This window comes from Talpa europaea (genome assembly GCF_964194135.1).
Source record: "Talpa europaea genome assembly, chromosome: 12".
In the NCBI taxonomy this organism is placed as follows: domain Eukaryota; kingdom Metazoa; phylum Chordata; class Mammalia; order Eulipotyphla; family Talpidae; genus Talpa; species Talpa europaea.
The window spans coordinates 64651947-64667583 of NC_140079.1; the positions used below are offsets into that span (position 1 = coordinate 64651947).

The 15637-nt window shown below is 41.6% G+C and overlaps 1 protein-coding gene across 1 annotated transcript in view; it reads left to right on the forward strand.

The window, feature by feature from the left end:
- Positions 1 to 2836: 2836 nt before the first annotated feature.
- The window catches only part of ADCY10 (adenylate cyclase 10), a gene marked incomplete at its 3' end in the record, with an annotated part of 66559 nt that continues 53758 nt past the window's right edge, over positions 2837 to 15637 (forward strand). The window contains exons 1-8 of the mRNA XM_084250614.1: positions 2837 to 2957; positions 3975 to 4079; positions 5263 to 5301; positions 5510 to 5653; positions 7670 to 7875; positions 9711 to 9807; positions 11454 to 11542; positions 13833 to 14024. Coding sequence (XP_084106740.1) covers positions 2939 to 2957; positions 3975 to 4079; positions 5263 to 5301; positions 5510 to 5653; positions 7670 to 7875; positions 9711 to 9807; positions 11454 to 11542; positions 13833 to 14024 — 891 coding nt within the window. The 5' untranslated portion in view covers positions 2837 to 2938. The remainder of the gene's footprint in view (positions 2958 to 3974; positions 4080 to 5262; positions 5302 to 5509; positions 5654 to 7669; positions 7876 to 9710; positions 9808 to 11453; positions 11543 to 13832; positions 14025 to 15637) is intronic.

Sequence of the window (15637 nt, forward strand, 5' to 3'; positions counted from 1 at the left end):
AACTCTAAAAAAGTGGAAATAAACTTTTATTTCCTCTTCGGTTCTTGGTTCTGAGTCCATTTTGACTGCTTTTAACTACTCTTACTTATCTAAGTGCTCACTTATTATCAAGAATGATTATCATGAAGGCTGCTTAAAAATATTCCAGCTTTCTTTCCTGCTGCACACATGGTAGAATTGCACTTCCTGATCTACCTGAAATTGAATGCTTCCACATAACTTGCCTCGGGCATTGGCAAATGTCACTTCTGGGAGCACTTTCAGAACATGTCTGCCTCTTGAATCCTCTTTCCCCACTTAGTGACAATCAGAATGTCCCAGCCCAGCTCCCAAATTGAAGACAGCAATAGAGCAGAGCCTAAATCAACCTACAACTGACACTTACAGCAAGAAATGAACAAAGAATAAACCTTTGTTATTTCAATTTACTGAGATTTTGGAGTTATTTCTTAATGAAGTATTACATTGACTGACAGGTGGTGTTTACCTCTCTGCTTTCCAGAATTCACATGTAGTCTCAGCTTTTAAAATTTACAAGAGACCATGGCCAGCTCATCTCTGGTTCTCCATTATTCTTTTGAGATTTCTGACATTACACGTATCAGTTCCTTCAGTATTTGTGGATATATATTCCCTGGGGTTGTCTACTTGAATTTATTTAAAATAACTGGGTGCTATATCACAACCTTTATTTTTTTTTTCTTAGCAATACTTTTCAACCCTTCATAATGGAAAAGGCAGAAGCAAAAGAAGAGATGTGTAGTATATTATATTCAATCTTAGCCCTTATTCCTCTTAATTTCCTTGATTTGCATCAAGCTAAACACCCCCTCCTGGTTGTTTTTTTCTTTTGAACATTTTCCTATATCTCTTTTTTTAAAAATTTATTTATTCATGCATACAAGAACTGGGGTACTGGACAGATGTGTGGGAGGGTGATAGGATTTCCCAGAGACAAAGAGGGAACAGAACAGGCAGACTAACTGAAATACACTGCTGAGGGGAGCAGCGAGCGAGTCAGGAGAGGTCTGCTATGCCATGTGAGTATCTCGCCGGCCAGCGGGGATCGAACTCGTGCTGCAGAGGCTGTGGATTGCTTCACAGCACTGCGCTCAACTGCCTGCACCACCAGGGGAGGCCCCATCTTTTTCCCTAAATCTTAGTGCATTCTGTATTTTCAATTTTCTCATACCTTTAAGTTCACATCATTTATTGTCTGAAATTATTTGATTTCCTTATTATCTGTTGACTATCCCTGGCATAGGCTATTTTAAACTGTGTTTTTAATGCTGTTTCTTTTTAAACTTCAGTTGCTTGTTTCTGTTTTAATTTACTTTTTAACATTTTAGCTTACCAGGGCTTTTGCTGTTAAAGATCAACAAATATCGAATATTTAATCTTCAATATTCTTTTTTTCAGTACTTGGTTTTAGAGGATTCTACAAAATTTAAGGTTTATTTGTTAAATATACTGTTTCCCTGATTAAACAAAATATTTTCCATAATCTAAGATATATGGTAACTATTTCACTTTTTCCCTTCTGCTATTCTTATGTTCTCCAGCATGACAAATGTCTGTTTAAAATTACTTGCCAACTCTTCCCTATTGGTCATTAACAGTTCCTCTTTTAAAAAAAGAATCTCTTATTTTCTGTATCACCCATTCCAGGAAGTTGGACTTCTTTGAAGAAGTTGAGGCCACTATTCCTGTTGTGGGTGGAAGAGCATGATTTTTACAATATATAGGTATGAACACTGAAATGGCCCCAGCAGCAAAAGGAAGGCCTTAGGAAATCCTAGCTTTCTCAGAACTGACAAGGTAGCAAATTAGAATTTCAACATTTCTAGTTTACATTTAAAGCCTTACATATATACACACACATGCACACACCCTTTTGAATTCTATTTATTTAAAGTCTACCTTAATACATATCACCTCTTGCTTACAGATAATACTTCATTTTTGCTAATCACCTAATTTTCATACAAAAATTCATACCTACACTGGTTTTTTTTGTTTTTTTTTTTTTTTTTTTTAGTAGAGGCATGTTTTTTATTTATTTATTTATTTGTTTGTTTGTTTGTTTATACATGCACTGGGTACAGTCAGAAGCGCGGGAGGGTGAGAGAATTCACCAGAGCCAGAGCAGGGAGCAGAACAGGCAAAAGGACCGAAGTACACTGCTGAGGGGAGCAGCGGGCGGCAGGAGAGGTCTGCGCGCCATGTGGGACCCTCCTCCGGTGGCCGGGGAGCAGTCGGGGATTGAACCGGTGCTGCAGAGGCTGCGGGCAGCTTTGCAACCCAGCGCTCAACCGCTGTGCCACCGGGGAGGCCCCTTACACTGTTTTTTAGTTTTCAAAAAGGAAAGAGAAAAGATGAGCGGCCAAAGGTAGAGGGAGGGAAAGCAGAATCATGAAAGGAAAGGGGCCTAGATGAGGGGCCAGTACAGCTGGCCTCTCTGCAACAAGACTGGCACAAAGGATACCCCCTTCATGAAAAAGGATGAGTCCATTCACCCCTTCTTATTTGTAATGGTGCTCATTCCTGTAGGAACAATTCAGGTTGGGGGCCAAGTTTGTGGGGCCTCTCTATAGAGAATTGGCTCTTTCTAAGTATGAGACAATAACTCAGACATTAGTGCCACTTAATCACTTAGAAGAGAAAAAAGTGCACAGCAAACAGAAAAAAATAAATAGGAAAATGAGTAAATAAATATGTCAGATTTCCCTCATTCTCAGCTTTTCTTTCCAGAAGGTCTATTTGGGAACTGTTTACTGTGACCACAAAACCCTGAACATTTGCTTTGAACATGAACCCACGACAAGAAAAGTCACAGGACCGAGCCATTGTCAGAATAGCCGCTCATTTGCCAGACCTCATTGTCTATGGAGATTTCTCTTCAGAGCTACCATCAGTGGATTATTTTGATGGAGTCTTGATGTTTGTTGATATTTCAGGCAAGCACAAAAGGGATGTGGAGTGTGGGTAAACAGTAGGTGGTACTGAATTCACATGCAGAGCTTGATTACAGCGTCAGGAGCTATTTTGGAGCTCTTGCTGCAAATGTCCAGTAGAAGATAGTTCTATTAAAAAGGCAAGAGGGAGGACAGGTAACCTGTGCACCTGGAACTCTCTCACCTTCTCTTACCCATATGCCTAGTCATGGGCAAATCCTTAAGCTGCCCGGTACCACTCCTGGAACTTTTTTTTTTAAAGATTTATTGATTTATGCATACAAGAACTAGGGTATAAGCCAGAGGTGCGGGGGTGGAAGGGGGCAGTGTGTGTGAAAGGATTCGCCAGAGAGAGTGGGGAGCAGAACAGGCAGATGCACTGAAATACACTGCTGAGGGGAGCAGCGGGAGAGACAAGGGAGGTCTGCTGCGCCATGTGGGCTGCTCCCTGGCCGGCCAGGATCAAAGTCATGTTGCTGTGGCTGGCAATAGCTTGATAGCACCATCTTTAACCCTTGTGCCACTGGAGAGGCCCCACTCCTGGAATTTTTGACCCCAATGTCCTGGCCCTGATGTCACTGGCTAACTCATGCCTCTACCCCCTGCCCAAGCCCTACACACATCCCAGGAAAAACTGACCTCAAGGAATCGTTTCTCCAGATGCTTTTCTCGCTACATAAGATGTTTACATCTTAAAGGATACTTGCCACCGCTTCAGCAGTGTTTGAATTGTTTTCATTCCTAGAGATTGGAAATTCTACATCCAGTCAAAATGCAGTCATCTCTACAAACACTGAAAAATTTAGAGGGAAGAGGTGTCTGGTGCCTCTCCCTGACCCCTAACATAGTAAACAGAGACAGAATGCAGATGTTAGACTTGATCAACCTCAAACATCATTAAGAAGAAACCCTGTTAGTTCTTAGGAGCTGAGACCTACTGCTCTCCAGTGTGGTATTCTTCTGCAAGTTCTGTTTGGTCCCTCCAAGTAGCCAAGGAAACTAGCTACGCCTTTATTACAGGTTTTACTGCAATGACTGAAAAGTTCAGCACAGCGATGTACATGGACCGAGGGGCTGAGCAGTTGGTGGAGATCCTCAACTACTACATAAGTGCAATAGTGGAGAGTAAGTGTACCCATAAGATTCTGGCTTATGAATGTTTCAATTCATTGTTTTTCTCTATTTGTTGGTTATAGTCTGATAGAGTACTATTGCTTGGTGCTCTTCATTTACCCCATGAATTGTGTATGAAACCAGTCTCTTGATAACACAGTACAAGTACAACCTCACTAACACAAACTATTTGAGAGAAAGAACATTTTGTATTAAAAGACTGAATTAGAGACTACTTTGAAAAGAGCTATGGTAGTAATGCTTTTAGTAACTAAAAAAAAAAAAAATCAGCGTAACCCAAATGTAATCCTTAAGAAAATGTTTTATGAATAGATGAGTGATTTATAACTAATTTATCAGTAAGTCTGATCAATTCTGAAGCACTTACAACTGACTGAAAAGTTTTGTCTTCTTTTCAAACTTTGCCTACCATCTTGTTTGCAATATTAATTTGAATTATTCATGAAGGAAAGGATTTACTCTATTGAGGTAAACTCTAGATCTAGAATTTTATCAACCCTAAGTTCCATAGCAATATCTTACTATCATCCACTAGACAAAATTTAATTCTTCTTAAAAGCAGAAACTTATCTAATTCCTCTTTTACAATCCACTCAACACAACAATGCTCAACAAATTTGTTAGCAATGCCTAAATAAGAACAAATGTCCATTCATGTCATAAAGTATAAATAAAATATAAGTCAATAATAAACAAAAGCCAGTTGACCAACATAGCTCTGGCCTCCCAATTTTCTGATTTTTAGTTGTTATGGAGTCCTGTCACTCATCCACTCACTCACTCAAACTCTAGCTCAGAATATATATTCATCAGTAGAAAGCATTCTGGCACATAGGGAATAAGCTCTCTTTTCCCATTCACATAAATGGAGCAGGTCCATAATCTAGTTCAATGCACATATTCTACAGTTGAGGAAACAGACTCCTGTGGGGTGAAGTGATGTGTCTGAGATGATAGCTTCACTGCAGTTCCACTCCCTGAATATTATTCTCTTGACCTAATTTCTCTTTCACTGATGAAGTTTGAATTCTTCTTTTTAAAGTGTGTTATTTTTTATGAGGTAACATTGGCTTACAACACTATATGTGATTTGGGGGTACAGGTTCACAAAAATTAATTCTCTTTATTATCATTAAGAGATCAGAATTTGATTCAACTTTTCTTTTTTCCTTAGAAGTGTTGATTTTTGGAGGAGACATCTTAAAATTTGCAGGTATGGGGACATACTGAGGTGGGAGAAGTAAGAAGGAAATTCTGGGTTCCTAGAGCCTTGAAAAAGAAGGCATCTCAGAGAACGCAGGGGCCAAGAGATGGGGTTGGGGAACATTTGAAGAGGAAGTTTCTGGACAGATTTGTTACAAAATCGACTGATCTCTTGGGAAAGTCATGAATGGCCTTTTTTCCCCTTTTGTGTTTTCAAGGTGACGCCTTGCTAGCCCTGTGGAAGGTGGAGCGAAATCAACTGAAAAACATGATCACAGTGGTAATTAAATGTAGTTTGGAGATCCACGGTTTGTTTCAATCTCAGGAGTGTCAAGAAGGCCTGGACATCCGAGTCAAGATAGGTAAGCTTCTGAGAAAAGAGATGCTGCATCTTCCTCCCAAAGAGGCTGTGGACAACTTCACAGAGCAGTGCTCAACCGCCTGAGCCACCAGGGGAGGCCCCTGCAATGAAGTCTTTATTATTAAAACTTCTGTAATTGTTTTTAGGTTCTGCTGCTGTCAATAGGAAGTAGCTTGTAATTACATATCAATAGGTCTAAAAACAGCATAACTGCTCATCACCCACCTTATAAGAATGAGATGCAAGAAAAGCTTAACAGAACAACCTGCAACACAGCCCTAGCTTAATAGAAGGCTTCTTAGTTCCCACATGTAACAACCACATTTATTTCTGTATTGTGTTGCAGACAGTACACATGTGACATCATTTCTGCTTCACCACAGTCCTGAGATTTAGGCATTATGTTATCTATCTGGAGAGATAGATTTAGGCATTATGTTATCTATCTGTGAGAAATAAGATCCTGAGAGGTATAAATGATGTGTTACTGTTGGTATTAACTTCTGCCTAACTCAACTCTGTAAACTTTGATTTTTGAAGTGTCAGAGGTGAAGAGAAGAGAGTGTCATCAGAGTGATTATCCAATCATCTAAGTTTTCTTTAGGTTATTTAAAATTTCCAAATAAAGTATTTTTTCTGTTGAAAAAAAAGTCAAAGTCATTATAATACTGAAAATTTGAATGACTTGGATACAAACCCTTCGTGTATCTGCCAATCAGTGGTCTGAAAGGTGACGCAGTAACTTTTAATGATTCTAAACAGCTCGTGTTTCAGAGGGAAAATGAACATTCCCCCATCCCCCCCTCCACAAGCACATGCTCACCGATCTCAGCATTGACAGATCAGCACAGCAGAAAGCAATGATGTATATGTCACATTGTATACCATCCTGTCTTTTTTTGCTTCAGCACTAAAACCTTCAGCTCCCAACTTGAGAGCAATTGGAGACACATTGTTGGAATGGAATACCTGAATGCCCCCTCCTCAACCCCTACGTTTTCCCTCAGGCTGTTACTGAAATCTGACCCCAAGAGTTTCTTTATAGCTAAAGCCTCAGTCTCTAGTACCATGTAATTGCTCCCCAAATAGGAATTTTTAAAGGTGTTCCCTTAAGTATAAATTAATTGGAGAAAAGCTAAAATAACTTTGAGGACAGATAGGGCCACTTAGGGCATCAAATGTCACAGAAAGGTGAAAACTAGCAACTGACTTTCTAGTTTCATGAGGAAAAGAGGAGTTTTGGAAGACTTGGGCTTCAAAGAGTTATTCTGTGATTGCTATGTGAAATTTCAGAAGTTGAATTTTTCTCTGAAGTAGTACAGTCACCCCAAGATTCTGAGTTTTCCAAGAACACATGCCCTTGGGTAATAACCCAGAACTTCCTGGGCAGACCTCCTGTAACAGGGTGGTCCCCAGAAAAGGGGTGATTCCAGGTTTCCTGCTTCCTACCCCCCAAGGGAGGGTGGAGCTGAGCAGGGAGAAAAGGCTGGAGAAGAGACTGAGGAGGGGAGGAAGCAGGATGGAGCCAGAAGGAGACCTGGAGGAGGTGCATGGAGCCGAGAGACATGTGAAGAAACTGCGCTACCATTTTGGTCGTGGACTGGGTGACACAGGTGTGGGTGAGAGACCCGTGGGGAGGTGACAATGGCAGCTTTTATCTTGATTTTGATTTTGCTCTTTTCCTTCTGGGCTTGTCTGCTTGTTTCAGACCCTTTTCTGTGGGTCCCCACTGGAAGATGCTTTAGACTTGTGGCAGGCTTTGGGGCCTTGCTCTGGGCCAATCCCATTTGGACAGACTTTTACCCACAAGGGGACGGTAAATGTGGGTGCTTGATTTAGAAACTATATTCTTTGTCTTTTCTGTATTGTTTACTAATTGTATTAAAGTTCCTTCCCATTAAAGTCTTACATGCTTTGTGTTGATGCAGCGATGGCAGAACCTATTTAGAGCAGATAGGTTTGTGGGGTCTGGGGTGCCCTCTCCCTGCCCTGTAACACTCGGTTTGCCCTCTTGCAGGCCTGGCTGCGGGCCACATCACTATGCTAGTGTTTGGGGACAAAACACGCAACTTCTTTCTGGTGATTGGTCAGGCAGTGGACGACGTGCGCCTTGCACAGAACATGGCCCAGATGAACGATGTCATTCTGTCACCAAACTGCTGGCAGCTCTGTGACCGCAACATGATTGAAATAGAGAGAATTCCTGACCAGAGAGCAGTTAAGGTAAGTGTGCTGTTGGCCAGTTTGTGCCCTGGGGCCACATGACAGAAAAGTCACTGGGAAGACTGGTTCCATGAAGCTCCTGGGCTCCAGTCTTGAGTTGCTTAGGTTATCCTGAGGGCTTTTAGTCCCTTCCCTCTGGGACAGGCCAAGGTTCATGCCTTTAAGAGGAAATAAAGGCTTTCTCTGTGGTAATTATGGATGTGGAATATAGGCATTGAAGCCTTTGTGGGAGGGGAGGCTAGTGTCCTTTTTTAAAAAAAGATTTATTTATGGATACAAGAACTGGGGTATAGGCCAGAGGTGGGGGGGGGGTGAGAGGATTCACCAGAAACAGAGTGGGGAGCAGCACAGGCAGATCTACTGAAATACACTGCTGAGGGGAGCAGCAGGCGAGACAGGAGAGGTCTGCTATGCCATGTGGGTAGCTCCTGGGGGTGGGGGTGGGGGAATCCAGCTTGTGCTACAGTGGCTTGGGATACCTTCAAAATGCTGAGACTTAATCCCTTGTGCTCACCAGGGAGGCCCTACAGTCCTTTCTTAAGGAATAGGAAGGGCCTCCTGGGGAGACCCTTCAGAGGAAAGTGTACAGAAGGGAAGTAGTTTTAAAGGCTGCCATTCACCTTCTCTTGCACTATCCAACCTCCCTCCTCCTCCACCTACCTCTACTTCCTTCCTGGAAGAATCACTGAGGAGTGAAAATTGGGGCCAATGGGGCCATCAAAGTTTAGGCAAGTGAAACTTTTCCCTTGATTCTGTCCAGTAGAAAGTGCTGTGGTTTAGGCAAAGCAGTCTATAGAAGACTATACACAGAACTGTTCGTGGAATATGACTGATTCTGCAAAACTGCTTTGAGAATGTGTAAAGGAGAGGTGGATTTGCTGAGTAGGGGCAGAGAGGAAATTTCTCCCCAATCTTCTAAGTTCTTCTTGGGCTATTCAAACAATCAAATTAGCATCAGACAAATTAGGAAAAAAACAAATTTAATTACAAACTTGGAGAGAATCGACATGGATATGGAGTCTAAAGCCAATTGGACAAAATTAGGGTATTTATTCTGAGCTAAGAAACAAGGATAGGGGCCTGGGACTTCAACGAGAGAAGAGGTAGATTCACATGATGAGAAGGTTTCTCATATGATAAAGATGCTCTGTAATTAAAACATCTTTGCTCTAAAAAAAAAAAGCATCTTTGCTCTGCCATTGTGTTGGCTTCTCTAACAGAAAGTTTATTTCTAGAGGGCCTCCCTGGTGGTGCAGGGGGTTGAGCACCACACTATGAAGCAATCTACAGCCTCTGCAACACAAGTTCGATCCCTGGCTGGCCGGGAAGCAACCCACATGGCAAGGCAGACCTCTCCTGTCTCATCTGCTGCTCCCCTCAGCAGTGTATTTCAGTCAGTCTTCCTGTTCTCCTCCCCACTCTGTCTCTGGTGGATCCTCTCAACCCTGCATCTCTGGTCTGTACCCCAGCTCTTGTATGCATAAACAAATTATTTTTTTTTAAAAAGAAAGTTTATTTCTAGAAATAAGGAATCTGGATAAGACACCCCACCCCTAGCTTTCATTCTTTGAGGTAGGAAAGGGAGTAGTAAAATTTCTCAAGAGGTTTCAGGGCCTTGATTGACCTCAGCTCCAAGTAATCCACAGGCCAAGTGACATGTCTTGGGAAGGGCTAGCATTTAGCTATTAACTGAATCAGAACAGGACTGCATGGCAAATGGGAAGAAAAGATGGAGAATTTGTGCAGATGATGGCAAAGATGAGAGACACTCCTACACTAAGGAACAGATTACAACCCTCGAAATAACCATAAGTTTCTCATTTTTTAAAATTTAGGTTAACTTCCTAAAACCACCCCCTACGTTTAACTTTGAAGAATTTTTCACAAAGTGTATGGCTTTCATGCATTATTATCCTTCTGGTGACCACAAAAGTAAGTACTCTTTGTATATGAGAGCCTTTCCCTCTCCCAGCAGGGAGCAGGGTCTTATACCAATGCCAAGGGGCCCATTACAAGTGACTGGACTCCTCCCTCCAACTCCCATTCCTTAGCAAGACACCTGCGTCCACACACAGCAATTCTAAGAACAACCCTCCTTGGTCCTCTCCCTCCCTTAGCACTAACTCCTTTCCCTCATCTTCCAAATATTTGCAAGTCTTCTGCACGTTGAAGGAAAAGGTAAAGCTTCTGCGAATTCTAACCATTTTCTATTAGGAGGGGATTTTCTCTCCTAACCATCACTATCAAACTTCTCAGAAGAGTCATCTGTATATCTGTGCCTCCTCTTCCATTCTCTCATTCATTTATTCACCCAATAAACATTGATTGCATGCACAGGACTTGCGGGGGCACATACTCACATATTCTTCAGCCTTGATCCCCTGATACCTATACTTTACCCTTTTCTATCTGCTGAAATGTTTATGTCAAGCCCACTAATTGTTGCACAAATAAATTCTAGCCTTTTACCCAGGAAGGGGAAGAACAAGCGGAAGGGGAAGAACAAGGGGAAGAACAAGAACATTTTAAGAATGGTGACGCCAGGAAAGTTTTATTACTCATGCATGAGGTCTCAGTCCCTTAAGGTCTGAGCACTGGTCTAGAGAAAAAGAGTTTAATTTATACACAACTACTTCACATTGATAAAGTTGGTTAGTTAGCATATGAATTCTTGACACAGGAAACGGGGAAGGATACAGATCTTCCAGGATGGCCTGGGAGATAAATCAGCCTAGCAGGCTGCCAGACCTTGTTTAGATATGCTTATTAAGGAAGCAAACTTATTATTTACTTTACATTTCCAGATCTATGACTCTTTTACAGGGAAAGATTTCTTTTTCTTAGCAGTTCCCTTTCATAATGACTATCACCTTGCCAAACCAGGTGTCCCCTCCTCAGACCCCATCTAAGGTGGCTGACCTTAGACATTCTCTTTTCCTTGAAACCACCTTCTCCTCTTACTCTGGCTTCAAGAACTAGTTTTGTTCTTGCTCCTCAAACTGCTCACTTCCAGTGTCCTTTGTTTAGTCTCCTTCTTATTCCTTCAGTGTTGGTAATTCCAACTATCAACCATTTCAGCAAAGGAAATCATAGAGATGACAAAACTCCACTGCTTTTCTATCTCAGGTGAGGAAATTGGCAACAACCAGGGCAGCAAAGTGACTTGTCCAGGTGTTAAACCCGTATTAGCAGCTACTCTCATGAATCTTTCTCCTGCTGCTTTTTCAATTCTATCTTGCCTTTCATTCTGTCACCATCCTCCCCTATTGTCATACCCTCATCTGTCCATTCCTATCTTTTGTGACAATAGTTTTAGCTCTAGTTCAGAGGTGAACTCTTTGAGTTTCAAAGTTTTGTATGAATTAGGATAGGATTTTGAGCTACATGCAACTGAATTTTAGGGACCCACAACCTCTAAGGGCTTCTTGACTTTCCCTTATCCCTTTGTGCACTGTGTCCCAGAGTGTCCTGACTCAACTGTCAAGATCACTGCCTGGGGACTGAGGACAGGGAGGCTTCTCTAGTGCTGCAGAGTCAAGCCACCCTGCCTAAGCCTATCCCTCCTTCTGCCCTTGCAGACCACCTAAGGCTTGCATGCGTGCTGGAGTCTGATCCTCAGCTGGAGCTGTCCCTACAAAAGTATGTGATGGAAAGCATATTGAAGCAGGTATTTTCATTAGATTTGTTGTCTTTTGGATGAACAGTTGGAAAGATCGAGAAAACCAATAGCAGCAAAATATTTAAAAAGAGGTGGGACTGACATGTATTGGGGACTATAAAATTTATGGTTCAAATTGGGTTACTCTTTAAAGTTACATGGCACATTATTCGTAATTACACTGCAACAATAGGTATAAACAAGGACTGCATTACCTGTTGCAACTGGGCAAACTAGAGCTGTCCCAAGTGTAAAAAAACGTACAGTGACCCTTTCCATATGCCACAAAGCAGAAAGAGATCAAGTGGTTGAGCACTGATACACTGTTTCTTAGTCTCTTTCATTAGATCTTAAGCTTTGAAAAGTAACAGATGATTAGGGTGCTCAGAACAACCTGCAAAACCCAGTGGTTTTATTTTTTTTATTGCTTCAGATCTACTCTCTCTCAAATGTATTCATCTATGTGAATTATAACTGTTTCTCAGTTCTCATTATTTTCCAAATGCTATTGTGTTGTTTATTTATTATTCATAATCCTTAGTATAGATATCTTTATCCTCACTTTATATATAATAAAATGGAGACCAGCAGAGTCTGAAGAACTTTCCTTTGGTTGCAAAGGGCTGGTTGCAAAGTAGATAGGATTTGAACCCTCTTCAATCTGATCCCCACATATTTTGCATGGGTCTCACATATTTTCCTAAGAGATATGAGTTTTAGTCTTTCAGTCCATCAAAATGCTGTTGTGTCCTGGGGGGAAGTCTTTGTTGGACAAGCCTGAGAAGTGGGCAGCTGCCTTCACAGTGTGGCTTGCAGAGGTATCAGAATGCATCCTTCCACCTTGAACCCAATTTAAAAACACTATTCTAGAACCTGCAATTGTTTGACTCTTTCAACTGGAGAAAGTCAACCCTTCCTCTCCTCCCAACACCCAAGAGATGTGACACATTTTCTTCTTCAACTGCAATAAGCTGAGAGCAAGATCAACAGGAATAGGGTAGAAGAGAGATTCCATGCATCACCTGCAAAGTTGTGGATAAGAATAATGAACACTGGGTCAAGTAATACAACCAAGGAGTCTGTGAGAAAGTAAAAGACACACTTTCACAGCTTTACCAAGACCTGCTCTGCAGCTAAAGAACAGAGATCCTTAGAGATAGTGGGGTGGCATTTTCCAAATATATACTCAAGAACATACGGTCAGATGAAATAATCCTTCATTATTTCATTAAGCACTACATTTGATTGCTAATCATGGATATTATTTAGTATTTACTAATAAATTCATTTGAAAAAATAAAATCAGCACATTGATTAGTTAGAAATTATTAAATTTTCTTTTAGTAAAAAAATAAAACGACACAGTCTCAGGGCTCTCCCTGTCAGTCAGCAAGTGTGACTGCAGGATTCCCTCCATGCAGCTCCCGCTCTCACTCTGGGGATGGGTTTCACACTGTCATTGGAGAACCTGACTCTTTTGTGCCATTTGGGGGTCAGGGAGAGAAAATGCAATGCTTTTTCCCCTTTTGGCCTTTTGGTTCCTATTTATTCAATTTAACAGAATACAGGGATGATGCTAGACTGGGGTTATTTGGGAACTCTCTACTTTCTTTCCTGTGCCCATGTGGAAAGGCTTGGAGAGAAGAGGGGAGCTGATGATATTCCACCCCAGCAAAGCCAGGCATACGGTAGATGGAATGTCAGACTCTGAGTCTGGAGGTTTGCATTCTAGTTTACTATGTGACCCTGGGACAATTATGCTGCCTCTCCATGCCTGAGTTATCTACTCAGTTCAATGGAGATCATGATGTTCATTTTATTTTATTTGAAGATAAAGTGGGATAGAATATAACTATTCTAGAAGGTACCAAGCTATGAAAATGTACAGTTGAATTATATAGCATGCTACTCTTATAATTAATTATAAGAGAGCCAAAAGGAGCCCTAGTTCTTTCTCTTATTGTGAAGGCTCATATTGGCATGGCTGGGTGGGAAGGGGATGTGGGGGTTGGGGGAACTAGAATTTGGGGCAAGGGAGTGGTGGCTGGTCAAAAATAAGCAACTGTATAAGTTCCCATAGGCAGATACATTGATAGTACATTCCATTTCCATCTGCTTGACTCTGGGATGGCTCTGCCATATTGTGCCTCACACATTCTGATTACTTCAGCCTCCCCAGAGAATCTCCATGGACTAGTTCCCTCCCAGTGATAATTGAGGGGGTCACAGTGTGGTGGTGGAGTGAGAAGGAGCAACTGCCAAGGACGCATGCCATGGAAAACTTCTCTCTGTCTTACAGATTGATGACAAACAGCTCCGGGGTTATTTATCTGAGCTCCGCCCAGTGACAATTGTGTTCGTAAACCTCATGTTTAAGGAACAAGACAAAGTAGAAGACATAAGCGAAGCCATCCAGGATGCCTGTGTGCATATTAGTTCTGTCCTGAGAGTCTTCCGAGGCCAAATCAATAAAGTCTTCATGTTTGACAAGGTAGATATGAACTACCTACCAATTCATTAAGGTTAGCATTCATGCCCACAGACATTGTTGGAAGGAGGAGGGAGATAGGCTCTTTTAACCTAGAAATACCAGAAATTTATGTGTGATTATGATATTAGCATATGTGGTGACTATGGCATTAACTCAGGCCAGGTATTCTCAACACTTTGCATACACAGCGATGCATCGCTTAACGTTTCAGTCCTCAAGGGACTGCATAGACAATGGTGGGTCCAGTAACTACCACACAGCCTGAGTGCACAGTAGCCTGTACTCTCTGGGTTTGTGTAAGTACTCTCTATGACATTTGTTCAATGATGAAATTCACTCAATACATTTCTCAGATCATATTCCATCTCTGTCATTAAGCGATGTAGGACTGCATTAACCCATTTCATACTCATGACTGCCCAAAAGGATAGGTGTTATAATTGTGATCCCCATTTCACAGATGAGAAGGTTGAGGTAGAGATGAGGATACTGAGATGAGGCAAGATTAAGTTGTGCTCATAGTCATCCAGCTCTAAGTGGTGGGTCAGACCCAGGGAGTCTGCCTTCCCAGCGTGTGCTCTTAGTGACAATGCCCCACTAGTCTCACTGTGTGTGTCCTCCAGCCCACCAAATAACACACCACCCAGAGACTTTAGGTCAGCTGCCTTGTAATCTTCATACCACAAATCTGTGATGCAAATAATAATAATTTATTGGAAATGAAAATTTCCAATAATTGCCACCTGCTCTATCTCCACCTCCACCTCCACTCCTGTACCCCCAGCTGCCCTATATTCCTCACCTGTACTATCTATACCCCCATTTCCCTTTCAGTTTCATTGGAGATAGGGGGTAGGGGTGGTCACCTCCAGTTCCCAAGTATTTTAAATCTTTTCTTAATCTCTTAGCTCATAGTAAAATACTGTGATTGACAAGTGATTACAGAAGAGTTCATGAGCACTGATTCCCCATCATAGGTGTTTCATATTTTAAGAGTGGCACCCCACTTGTACACTTACTTACTATGTACCTATTGAGGATTTTATAGAGGGCTGAAAGCTAGAACTTGGCAGCAAAGCTGAGCAATCATACACATTACTACAATGTCAGGCAGAAAGAATATATTCTATACATGAAAATTCACATCTGCATTCTAACCTGAGGAAGAAGTTTTGTCCAATGCACCCCAGTACTTTCTTCTATATTCATTAAATAGTATTGTGAGAAAAGAGCATAAAACCAAAGACACCAGTCTTCAAAGTCTTGAAGACATGGCTCCAAACATTTCTGTTGTGTCATTGAACTTGGCAAGTCGTTGCGTTTCTCTGAGTCCTGGCTTACTCATCTTTGAATGGGTATAGTATTTGCCTCAAATGATCTGAAAACTTTTAAAAAGCTTTAAAATTATATGTACACACATATATTTAAAACTACATATAGGGCCTCCCCGGTGGTGCAGCAGTTGAGCGCTGGGTTGTGAGACTGCCCGCAGCCTCTGCAGCGCCTGTTGGATCCCCGGCCACTGGCAAGGGTCCCACAAAAACAAAAAAAACAAAAAAAAAACCCACATATATATAAAAAAACTACACACATATATAAAAAAATACACATAT